At 40.9% G+C, this 12,829-nt stretch overlaps 1 protein-coding gene across 7 annotated transcripts in view; it reads left to right on the forward strand.

Moving 5' to 3' along the window:
- The window catches only part of Golga4 (golgin A4), an 87,669-nt gene that overhangs the window by 12,532 nt on the left and 62,308 nt on the right, over positions 1-12,829 (forward strand). For 6 of the 7 annotated variants that reach the window (XM_055601826.1, XM_055601822.1, XM_055601823.1 and 3 more), the window contains exons 2-3: positions 1,690-1,779; positions 11,843-11,908. In XM_055601826.1, coding sequence (XP_055457801.1) covers positions 1,690-1,779; positions 11,843-11,908 — 156 coding nt within the window. Of the gene's footprint in view, positions 1-1,689; positions 1,780-7,810; positions 7,898-11,842; positions 11,909-12,829 lie in introns of those variants that run through there. The other variant, XM_055601828.1, reaches the window with a different exon arrangement.

Below are 12,829 nucleotides of genomic sequence, written 5' to 3' on the forward strand. Positions count from 1 at the left end.
AACACACAGACAGAGTTACGTTGTTCTGGATGCTTAAGCCATCGGAAAAGATTTATGTTACATTCACCTATTTGCCTGTTTCAAAGTTTTAAGTCCTGGTTTGCCTTGTTTTGTCTTGGATGCTTAGAGGATACCTTGTCCTTTAAGGTGACTTTCACCTGGCTGATTGTAGCAGGCTGTGTGCTGATTTTCAGGTGATCTTTAGAAGGGACATGTGTTAGAATTCCTTGTTGTAAGTGACAGAATTCAGTGTAGACAAGAAGAAAAAGACTTTGTTAAAGAATGCCAGGTAGCTGACAGTTTTTCCAGGGCCCCAGGCTGCTGCAGAGCAACAGCCTGTACAGTAGGCTGGCCTGATGGCTACCTCCTGGGCTCTTAATGAAAACGTTGCAGCTGCTCAGCAGTTGCAATAGCCAGCGCCAGCATGGCACCTCCCACTGTACTGCACTCCTTTGGCTGTCTCCAGCTCTGTCCCTAGCTTACTGAAGGGTGACCTTTAACTTGACATGTCTATTTTTTTACTTGTGACTCAGTCTCACGTGGGTGTGACTGATGGTAGGTCTCAAGTTCCCTGTTGCAGATAAAGGGAGGACTGGGCTAGTAAGTTTCTGAGGATTAACTTAGGGCCTCAGGAGAGCTGCTTATTGAAGAACATTATTAAGCTTGGGTCTATAGATGTGTCCATCATGCCATTTAAACTCACTCTTAATTTCTCCTTTGACATAAGCATTTTTCCTGTTCAGAGGTTAACATTTATATCTCTTCCAGAGTGAATGGCCAATTGTTTCTACACTGTTTTCTGGGGGGAAGTTTAGCTTACATCTGTTTGCTTTTCTCTGTATATGTTTGTGTGTGTGTGCACGTGCTCATGACCTCAGCTCCACCCTGACCTTAGCAATGTGTTCACACATTTGTCACATTTGTTCACACAGTGGGTTCCATTTGTCGACTTGTTCTCTCGTGAACGACAGGTAGTTTTGAAATTTTTCTTGTCTGTAAAGCTGTGTAGGTGTGAAAGAGTGTGGAAGCAAGCACTTCCGTGAGTGAGTTCAGAGCTGTTTTGTTACTAGTACAGAGGGGCTTAACGTTTTGGTTTTGTACTTTCAGGGCTGTTCTTAGCTCGTATCAGAGTAGACTTCAGACACCAGGTTTAGTACTTGGGGCCCTTTGTTCTGTGTTGAGGATTCTAGTAATCAGGCTATTCTTAGCATCTCAGTGTCCAGCTGAGCTGTGCAAGTAGGGTCAAAGAAAGGCTTTTGACTGGAGAGGTGGGCCCTGCTATTTACCTGTATATTTCATAGTTTTGAATGTTTCAGGGGCTTTAAAGTTAAAGCTGACAACTTGTTTTTAACAAACTTAAAATTTTGAATCATTTTGTTTTACAGAAAAATGGCAAATATAGTAGAGTTTTTATATACTCATCACTTGGCCTCAGTTTCTCCCAATATTATCATCCTAAATGTAATCACAGTCTTATATACATTTTGCTAAAATTGACTGTCAGCTCAAAGACTTAGTGGGTAGTAGCTAAGTCTTCTAGTTGATTCTGTTGTAGTTACTCTTTCTGCTTTTTCATGTGTCCCCTTCCGTTCTTTGAGTTCCTGGGCATGGAGTGAGAACAGAACCTCTCAGTGCATAGTGTCCTAGTCAGTGCTGTCTTCTAATCTGTACAATCATTTTTAAATGTAGGTTTCCTCCAGCTCCTCAACACCAACAAGGGCCAGAAGCAGGACATCCTCATTTACAGAGCAGCTTGATGACGTGACACCCGACAGAGAGGTTAGTGTGGCATTCTGACGTCCTCCTCGTGGGAAGTGTAAGCTGATGATGGCGACAACATGGGGACAATTTTGACAAGTCAGTTATTTGTTTTCTGGGTATTATATTTATTAATAATTCAACTGGACCTTTTCCTTTAAACACAAGTAGCAGTTACCCCTTATAAACTGTTGGAGAAAATTAATTTAAGAGGATCAGTATGTTTATTTAATATTTGGAGCTATCAGAATAATTTAGTAATGTTTTGTTCAACATAGCATCTTATGGGGAAAAGCCTTCAATTTTTAAGCTGGTGGTAAGAAACTGAAAAGTAACAACCAATTCCATATAACTAACAACTGGCTTGGAGATTTTTTTTTTTTTTTTGTATATTTTTCTTTTCCGTGAAGTATAACCTAAATGTAGGATAATGTTAAGGGAATTGAAGAGATGGCTCAGTCGAGAGCATTTGCCGCTTTTGCACAGGAGTAGGTTGGTTCTAAGCACCCGCATGGAGACACTTATTGCTGTAACTCCAGTTCCAGGGGTTCTGACTCCCCAGGAGGCACTACCAGAGCGTGATGGATCTGCATCTGTAGTTAAAGCTGTGAATTCTTGGAACCTAACTCAGGTTCTGCAAGAGCAACAGGTGCTCTTAACCACTGAACCATTTATCCAGCCCAAGAGGGCTTTTCTTTTTTTTTTTTTTTTTAATATTTTATTATGTACACAATGTTCTGTCTGCAAGTACATCTGCAGGGCAGAAGAGGGCACCAGATCTCATTATAGATGGTTGTGAGCCACCATGTGGTTGCTGGGAATTGAACTCATGACCTCTGGAAGAGCAGGCAGTGCTCTTAACCTCTGAGCCATCTCTCCAGCCCCCAGCTTTTTTTTTTTTTTTTAAGTATTATATTTTATATTTATTTATGTCTGTGTACCACATGTGTGCCTGCTACCCACAGAGGCCAGAAGAGGGCATTAGGTCTCTTGGAACTGGAGTTAGAGATGATTGTGAGCCACCAAGTGGGTGCTGGGCATTGAAGTTGGGTCCTCTGCAAGAGCAGCCTGTCTGTTAGCCTCTGAGCCATCTCTCCAGCCCCCCACCCCTAAAACACTTATTAATTTTACTTATGAGTGCTTGCATGTATGTTAGGGCATCATGTGTGGAAGTTGTAATTTGCCTATCTGTTGGGATGGTTCTCTTCCAGTTTAATATAGGAGTTGTCTTGTCAGCAACCTGCTCTTGAGGGCACAATGCCTAGTAGCATTCCGAAAGGAGAGAAGAAATTATTGTTATAGCAAAAACTGGGAAGCAAACCAGATATGGAAATATAAAATCAACTAGAGACAGCTAGTAAACCATTGAGTCCAGGGTTTCTGAGACTGTCCACCTCAGAAACAAAGACCAAAACAAATGAATGTAAGACTTCCCCTGTAAGAACAAGAGAGGCAAGTGTGTGCTACCTTTCTTTGGTGTTCTGGCAGTGGGTGCTGGGCAGGGCATGTGACAAAAGGCGAAGGCGAAGGAAGAGTGTATAAAATGACGTCTGTCTGCAGACATGTAGAAAATTCCAGGTAAACATTAGACTTAATAAACGAGTTTAGCAAATAAATGCAGATAAGAGATTAATTTCCAAATGTATATTACATTTCTATGGAATAGTAATTTTAAGAAGCCCCAAAATGGGCTAGAAAGATGGCTCAGAGGTTAAGAGCACTGGCTGTTCTTCCAAATGTCCTGAGTTCAATTCCCACCAACCACATGGTGGCTCACAACCTTCTATAGTGAGATCTGGTGCCCTCTTCTGGCTTGCAGGTGTACATGCAGGCAGAACATTGTATACATAAGAAACAAATAAATCTGGAAAGAGAGAGAGAGAGAGAGAGAGAGAGAGAGAAGAAGAGAAAAGAAAAGAAAAGAAAAGAAAAGGAAAGGAAAGCCCCAAGTGAATTAACACACAGAGGAGGTATTTGACAAAGTCCAACTCTGGTTCCCGATAAGAGCAAAGGAGAGGGGAGGGAACTGGTACACATGATGAAGCATGGTGATTAAGTTACTCACAGGCAGCTTCCAGAATGGTAAAGGACCTAACATTACAAAAGCTTGTTTATCTCTTGTGGGTGTAGGTGTGGGTGTGCATCACAGTGTGCATGTAGAAGTCAGAGGACAGTTTGGGGGAGTCCGTGTGGGTCCAAGAGATTGAACTCAGGGCTTTGTCCAGTGAGCTATCTTGCCTCCCCAAACTAAAAGCCCAGTGGCACTCATCTCTAGTTCCATGCAGTATTTCTGTGTGTATGGAGGTGGAGCCCTGGTTCTGTCTGTTACTCTGTAGGCAGTGACACTTTCACTAATTGATGTTGAAATTAAATTGACTTTGCTTCCTTCATGACTCTCATTTGATCATGGTATGTATGCTTTGTGTGTGTGTGTGTGTGTGTGTGTGTGTGTGTGTGTGTGTGTGTGTGTGTGTGGCTGGATTTGCTTTTGTCAATTTCATTGTTTTGAAGATTGTCATGTGTTGATAAGGGATATTCGTCAGCTTTGTGATTTCTGATTTTGGTATCAGGATGTACCGACCTCATAGAACAAATTAGTATTATTCTTTTGTATTATTTTGGAAAACTTTGTGAAGTGTTTGATCTGGTCTTGGCTGTTGTAACTCCCTTCATCCCAACCTGCTCTCCATTTTTTCTTAATGTGTGGAAATGTTTTGATTACTAATTTAACCTCTTTAGCTTTATTCAGATTTATTCAGTTTAATGTATCTCCTTATCAGTTTTGAAAAGTTGGTTCCATATCATCTAAATTATCTTAAGTTAACAGTAAGAGTTCTCATTGTCTTGCTTTTTCATCCACCTCAGCTAAAGATTTGTTGATCTTTTGAAAAATTGCCTTTCGGTTACACCTTCCACATTAGGGATGAGCATTTTCAGAGTGGGAATGGCAAGTTTGAAGTCTTTATTTTTCTCAAGTCTTAGAGACCTTGAGTGAGCCCTCTTAGAGTGCATATTGGATCGTCTTTCTCTATCTTTTTAGGTCCGTGATGTTTGCGTTGGGGCTAGGGAGAGCTACAAAAATGTTTCGCTTTTTAAAGATTGTATATGAGGTTGAGGGAGCTGTAGAGCGCTAATTGTGATCTTGAATTTGACTGATTGATTCCCCCATCAGTCTCTTCTGCAGTTGTATCAACACAGGCGCTTATTAAGGTACGCAGTGCTGCAAGTAAGAATAGAGCGCCTTAGGTTTACCACTTGGGCACTGGTATCTGAGTGAGGAAAGAGAATGTGTGAGCTTCTGAGGCCCCGAACTCCTTAGGGCGGTTCTTCTTCTGGTCTGTATAAGGGATGCCAATCAGATTTGTGAATAAAAATGAGGGGGAAAGACTATGAATAAAAATAAATGAAGAAGTTACTTGGAGTTAGCAGTGGTTTCTCAAGGACTTTCGGATGCCCTTTGAGAAGCTGCCGGCTGTACTGCCTGCTGTGCTGAGCCTTCACCCAGAGGGCTTGTGCTCCTATCACCCTTACCGGGCCAGACACCAGACATAGAAGATAAGACTTTTTTCTCTCTTGTCACTGAGGGGTGTTTCTGGGTTCACAAACATGGCAAACACCTCTAGGCGTAGAGGGATTGAAATCATTCCTGAGAGGCTTGAAGTTGAGACCCAAGGCAGCTGTTTTCAACTGTAGCTCAGTAAGAGTGAAAACCTGCTCAGTGCAGTTTTGTAAGTTCCCCCAGGGCTGATATTAAGCTGCTACCATATAGCTGCTTAGGTGCTAGGTGAAGGCAGTGGTGTAGGCAGTTACTTAAGTTTCTCTTTGGACTGGCTGAGAGGACTGAAAATGAAAGTGTTTTGTGCTGGTAAGTTAGCACATGTGGCGGGAGCAGCAGCTGCAGCTAAGGCAGTTCTCCTAGCTACAGTAGTTGGCTGCTGCTCTCTGTGGCTTGTTATGGGAAGCCTCTGTCCTTGGGGAGGCTTCATGATCAAAAACTAAGTCACACCTCTTTGAGCTTAGTGACTGAACTTGTGATGGCTCTTCCCATAGAATCTGACCTAAGCTGGAGCCTTGGGAGCCATATTAACTGGGTGGGAAAGGAGGGTCACAAGAAGGGATGAGAAAGACACTACTTTTCTCAAAATGAGCCTGTAAAAGAATGGTTCTCAACCTTCCTAATGTTGCGATCCTTTAATACAGTCCTCATGTTTTGGTGAGCCCCCCAATCATAAAAGTATTATGTTTTTTTGCAACTTCATAACTGTAATTTTGCTACTATTACAAATCGTAATGTGAACATCTGTGTTTTTTAAAATTTTAATTTGTTTTGTCTTAGATTGGCATACTGACACCTAACTAATCCAGTTAGTGGGGAGCAAGAGGCAGGAGACCCAGTGGTTCAGGGTCACCCTTGGCTACAGAGTAAGCTTGAGGCCAGCCTGGCTGCATGAGAGCCCATTCAGTACATCAACCAGGCCAAGTAAAGCAAAGGTTTGTCTGTCTGTAATTATGACGGTCTCCAGAGCAGTGCTGGGTGAAGGACTACTGAAGGCTGCAGTCAGTATGTGCAGCCTTAAAGTCCGGAGGGAAGGTGTGTAGGCCTTTAAACTTTTGCAACGCTTACTTTCATATGTGTCCTTTATAGGACACATAACTTACTGTATATCATGTACTGTTATATAGTGTGTTATACACCTTAGTTATACCTTGTATAATTTGTCTTAAAACTAGTGCCATCAATATTTTCCTGGGTTAAATTTTTAGCATTTTCATTTTGTAATAATTATATATGCATAGATTATAAAAAACTAGGGGGCAGCTAGTTTTCCTCAAATAGTAACATCCTAAGTACTTACAAAAGTTATACTATGGTCTCCAAAAAAAGCAGTTACCTCTGAGAAATCTGCAGCACCCAGAGCCCCAGTTTAGATCTAACCTGTCTTACATGGACAGATCTTGTGTGCTTGTGCTTGTGCTTGTGCTTGTGCCTGTGTTAGGAATCTGTGAGGTTTTGTTTGTTTGGTTTGGTTTTTCTTTTTTCTTTTCTTTGATTTTTCGAGACAGTAGATAAAGTGGAGAGTAATTAAGAAGACAAATGATGTTAACATACGCATGCAAAAGAAATCATTTAAAGTGACATTTGATATCTATCTAATTCATGATCGTGGGTATTTGGTGTAACAGTTTCTGTAAGAAAAGTAAAACAAAAAAAGAATATGTATCAAAAGAACTAGTGTTATAGATTTTATTTCAGAAGTTTCTTATGTATGTACTTTTGATAAAAGTAATTTTGCGTGTATTAATAAAGTTTTGTGTTTTATTGTTTCTATATTTCAGTGCTGTCTTTTTAAGTATTTAAAGAATTCATTTTAGTACTTATAGAAGTTATGCTAAAGGTGTGTGTTGTTCACATTTATCTTTAAGCCCACTTTACTGTAAGCCATGACTGGCATAAATGTTGTCTGCATCTGGTGTAACTCGGTGAGCTAAGGGCGAGTGTAGAGCTGGGCAGCGGCTGTAGCTGTGCCTCATCCCTGTCACCTCTCAGCTTTCCTCCTGGCATGGTTTTGCTGTGGCCACTGCTGAGGAAGAGGGTGGTGTCTGGTAAGAAGAGTGAATGTAACATCTCAGTGTCTAGAAAAACTGAAGAATACGGTATTGTTAGCTGTGGGCATTACTCTCTGTCGGTCTTCAGAGCTTCATCGCGCGTTGCTGACAGTCTGCACTTTTGTGGGTTGTTTATATGAGAGGGGATCTTTATACTAAGTAGCCAGGTATACTGGGTGCCATGATGCCTGCTGCAGACATTATATGTATACCAGTTAGCAAGTGGCATCCAAGTCAGCTTTTGCAATCCTAAACTCACTAGTTCATTCCATTCCTGACTGCTCCTTTGGGGGTGGGATGATGCTCTTAATGGGGGCTGTAATATTTTGAGTGCTGTAGTGCTGTGCTGTGAGATCACTGTGAAACACACTGTGGTTTGTATTTCATCATTTGTTTTGTTTTTTACCTCTGCTTGTTACACTGACTGAGACAGCTGCTAGCTGGGATGGTAGCAGAGCCCGCCTTTCTCTCTGAGTACACTATCTTTGCTTTGGATCCCTCCAAACAGCACAAAACACAGAGAGACAGAGTGGTGAGTCCTCCCACCGCTTTCTGCCTTCCCTTGTGGGAATCACAACATTTGGGCAGCTGTAGCAGTAATTCTCATGTGGCTTATCACTTACTTCCCTCAGAGCATCTTCAGTGTTGCATTACTAACTCTATTCTTTACCTCAAAGAACTAGTTGCTGAGTTTGCTGGCTAGCTGCTTCGTGGTGACTAACAGCATCTCAGTAACATCTCCTTTCCACTAATGTAGTGAAGGCCACCCCTACTTGTTAGTTTTGTCTCTTGGAAATGTGTGCTCATACTGAAAAACCAGTATGCATGGTCAGAAATCTGTTCTACTCTTGGGAGGAAGCCAGGAGTGTTTGAGATGTGACTGACTTTTTTTTTTTTTTTAAGGAAAATAATGCATTGTATAAATCATTAATTAACAACATTGCATAGGTAGGTGGATTCTATTATAGCATGTTCATTTTAAGTACAAAGTATATTGTGTTTTATGATTGTGTTTTTTGAGTATGAAAAGAAACAGTTGTCTCATTTTTTAAAATAAGTAGATCATATATGATTTATTTTGGGGATGTAGATATCTTTCTATTTGGAGTATCTGGTAAATGGGAATTTAATAAATTAAAATGTATCAGGGTTTACTTTCCAATGGTTCCCTTGGAGGACAGCTGAACTGGCTTTTCAGTTTTTCTAAGTGTTAAGAATTGGTTTAACGTGGTAGCTGGTTGTTCTTAAACCAGGTGGGCAGTGAAGGCTTGGTGTATACAGGACCAGCAGTGGTCTTCAGTTCTATTCTAGAGAAGAAAGCAGCTCAGGGTGAAAATGGAGTGTCAAATGACATTTGGAAAGCTGCTTTCTCGCTGCCTCTGGCTACAAGGAATACTTCCTGTTTACAGAGATATTTGGGGCTGAGTCAGGAGTCTCAGCTACATAGAATTTTCAGTTTATTTGAAAGAAGGAAAGAAGGAGGGAAGGGAAGGGAAAAAGACAGTAAAGAAAAGAAAAACATTCTGTACACGCATATAGGAGTGATGGAAACTTCAGAGACATATCTGTCATGAATACAGTATAAAATAATTCAATTCTTAATGTTATAAGGTAAACATGAGTGCTTTAAGTTATTTAGAAATAAACTTCAGTAGACTAGAAAAATTAATCTTATATAAATTTTATATGTTCATGATTGAAAACATGAATTTCTCCATGAGACAAAAGGAACTTTAGAATAATTACTTATCATAGTAAAAATTTAGTGGGAATTAATTACAAGTTCACCAAGAGCTGAGTTTTCTTTAATTTGTTTTTTTTTTTAAGACGTTTTTATTTGTTTATTGGGGGGTGGGTAGGTTCTTTCTGTTATTAGCTCTGGATGTCCTGGAACTTGCTATGTAGATCATTCTGTCCTCCAACTCATAGGGATCCTCCAGCTTTCCAAGGTAAAAGCACGGTTAAAAGCATGTGCTACCTTGTCGGGGCTTAATGTAGTTTAAAAACATACTTCTGTCTCTACTCTTCAAATACAGCTGTATCCTTAGAGCTCAGCAGCCAAACCATGGTCATAGAAAGCTTGAAACAGGTATAATTGAGAAGATTGCAGAAAAATGAAAAAAAAAAAAAAATGAAGACAAGTTTGGCAGAGAAGAGGGTGTGTCTGGGCAGCCAAGCGGGTTTCAAACCCGCTGAGAATTCCCCCCAGGGAAAGTGTGGGGACCTAGAGCCTCAGTGTGTGGAGTGAACTCTGCTTTCCTCGCTGGGAGGAGGACCCCGAGAGTTCTTAGGCTGAAGAAAGAGCCCAGGCAAGGCGTTAGCAGGCAGTGTTAGGCGTCCAGCACCAGGATGGAAACACTGTGCCCTGTCCTCTGAGAGCTGCTGGACAGAGATGTTGAGGTGTGCACAGCACAGAGGCCTCCCAGCGATGCAGAAGGAAATGAGCAGCATAGAGGGCGTTGGCTTTGCAGGTGAGCCAGTTGGGGCTTCAGAAGCCCTGTAGAACAGATGCCAAAATCTCAAGCGCTGCTTGTGCAGAGTCCTGTCTTAGGTTCACACGGTGCCCCAGACCAGTGCTCCTCAGCCAGGCTTTACTGACTTGGCTAGGTAATGCAGGGTTTACAGTTAAAAATACTTCCAAAGCCGGGCATGGTTATGCATGCCTGTAATCTCAGTATTCAGGAAGTAAAGAAATTCAAGGCCAACCTCAGCAGCTTACTGAATTTAAGACTAGTCTGGACATTGTGAGACCCCGTCTCAAAACAATAAGCAAACAAAAAGTTCAAAGAAAAGAAAGTTTTAAGAATTGTTTTAGGTACTACGTGTTGTGAGCTTGGTGATATTTAAAGAGCTGTGGGGCTTTCTCAAATGGACCACTGCTGTGCATAAGGCCATCCCTTCAACAGAATATGGGCCTTAGTGCTGTCCTCCCCAGAGCCCCACCTATTTTATGGAGCCCTTTCAGACCTTTCTTAATAATTGAAAGTTTGTTTTGGATCCTATAGGATATTATTATAGTGTTTTGTAAATAGTATGTCATATATATTACCATGTAATTGAAATGGTGCTGAATAAGAAGGTAGGTTAGTTCCTATCTTCTCCCAACTTTTTTTTTCCTATATAATTTTAAAGAAGTCTCTTAGATTGATAGAAATTAAGAGCATATTTTAAAGGGAAGAGAAGGTCCTTTAAAGGTGTAACTAAGGAAAATTTGAAGTATATTGTGAATGAGAAATAGTAATAATGACACATGAATATTCCTTTCACCACATGTCCATTACTCAGTGTTAACAACTAATAGCTCATATCCGTCACAACCATTCTCACACTTCCGTGGCCACATTGTTTCCGGCCTCCACATACACACATTCCCCCACTTTGCATATTTTTAGGAAATTAAATCCTACAGCTGGGGTGGTGGTGTACATTTGTAAACCAAGACTTGAAAAGCTGAGGCAGGAGAGGGTCCTTCGAACTTAGGAATTTAAGGCTACAAGGGCAACTTAGTGAGACCCCATTTCATAAAACAAGGATGCCAAAGAAATTCTCCATTTGTAAATATTTTGCTTTCTTTCCTGAAAAATGAGATTAAATTATGACACAATAAATTTCTGATACTCAGCGATTAACTTCTTATTGAACACCTAACTTATCTTGAGAACCTTGAGAATACTTTGGACAAGCCACCCCCATTTCTTTCATCTTCCCTGGGATTATCTGTAAAGGAAAAGGAAGCACACCGCGCTAGACTCCTGGGCTGTGACTGCGTGCGCTGTGACTGCGCGCGGTGCAGTTGGTCTGTAAAGCAAGGTGGCGCTTTCTCCTGAGCTGCTCCTACAGTGGGGGCACTGAGCGGCAGTGCACTGTACATGCAGCGTGGAATTCCCAAGTGCAGACAGTCGTGGGCTCGCCTCCGCAGCCCGTGACTCTGCCTTGGAGCAGCGGGCTCCCCAGCGGAAGGAAGCAGAAAGTATGTGTGGAAGACATTTTCTTAGACTCTTTCTGAGAATGTTTACACTAGTTTTGTTTAAATTGCTGGCTTCAAGTGAATGAAGCATTTCAATATTTTTATTTTTTGTAAGTTTGCCCAGATAATTTTAATTTGAATGTGGTTTTAGTGTAGGGAGCAGTTGACATGACTTCTTTGTGGATAGTTTTCTATTTGAGTGAGCTTTGCTTATTGACTCTTTGTCATGGGGACAAAATTGGGCACATAAGGGAAGAGGTGTTTGATTAGCTTGAAATAAATTTGCTGCACACTAATCTTTGCTGTCTAGTTTCTTTTTTTTTAACAGCAAAGTATTTTCTAAAATACTTAACCACACTACTTTTGCCATGCATGAAAATATTCTAATAAACAATTACTAATTTTGTTCAATAGAGAAAAGTATTTACTAGGTCTGCTTACTATTTTGTTTTTAACAGTTTTAAAACTGTAGTTTCCTGTCGTTTTTATGATGTTCTTTCTTGTTCTTAGAATGCATCAACTCAAGCTACAAAATCTCCAGATGGCATTAATAGAAGTGAATCTTCCTCTCCTCAGGTTTGTTAACTAATTTATTTAAAAGTCTCAGTCCTTTCAGAGTGTTAGCCTGTCTGTTGTTACTGCTGTGTGACTGCCTAGAAAGGATGCTGTCAAATGCTGAGTGTTTTAAAGTCTTGGACTCTTGAGACCACGTAGTAATTTTGCTGGGAAAAGCTTGTTACTATTCCCATTTATAGATGAAGGCATGTTGCAAAGGGACCCTTTTCCCTGTAACTTCTTGTCCCCCCATACTGTTTAACTACCCCGTCCTTGCCGCTTTACAAGTACAGGCTGGCCTTCAGAAAATAACATCTGTGTTCTAGCATGTTATATTGGTAGAATGATAGCTATACCAAAAAGTCCAGCCTGTGGATTTTCTTTTATAATATCTGTTATCAACTCTCTTGTGTCTCAGAAAAGCTAAATCAAAGCAATATTAATTGAAAATGAACAGTATTAAACTTTAATGCCTGTAGAAAAGTATGACATAGTCACCCTACAAATAGACTTTGTACTCAGGGCAGACAAAAGGCTCAGGAGGTGAGCGTGCTTGCCGCTAAGCCTAATGACCTGAGTTTGGTTTCTGGGATCCATTGGTGCAGGCTGGGGGGACGGGACACTGACTCGTGCAAGTTGTCTTCTGACTTATGTGCTCTGTATCTTGATATGCGCAAATAAAGTAATAGATAAAATAAAAAATTCCCTAGACCCAGAGATTATTAGTACTTCCAAAGCCTTTGGCTCTGGAGCCTTCTGGTCACTTACCTCATCTTCAAAGGTCACCACCATTCTTACTTGTAATACTGCAAGTTAATATTGTTAGTTTGACCTTTATGTAAAGGTGCCTGGTTTTCTGCTTGCCTGCTACCCCCCTTTTTCCTCCCTCTCTTCTTTCCTTCCTTCCTTCCTTCCTTCCTTCCTTCCTTCCTTCCTTCCTTC

Source organism: Psammomys obesus, unplaced genomic scaffold (assembly GCF_907164565.1).
Source record: "Psammomys obesus unplaced genomic scaffold, mPsaObe1.curated_primary_1811, whole genome shotgun sequence".
NCBI classification, from domain to species: Eukaryota; Metazoa; Chordata; class Mammalia; order Rodentia; family Muridae; genus Psammomys; species Psammomys obesus.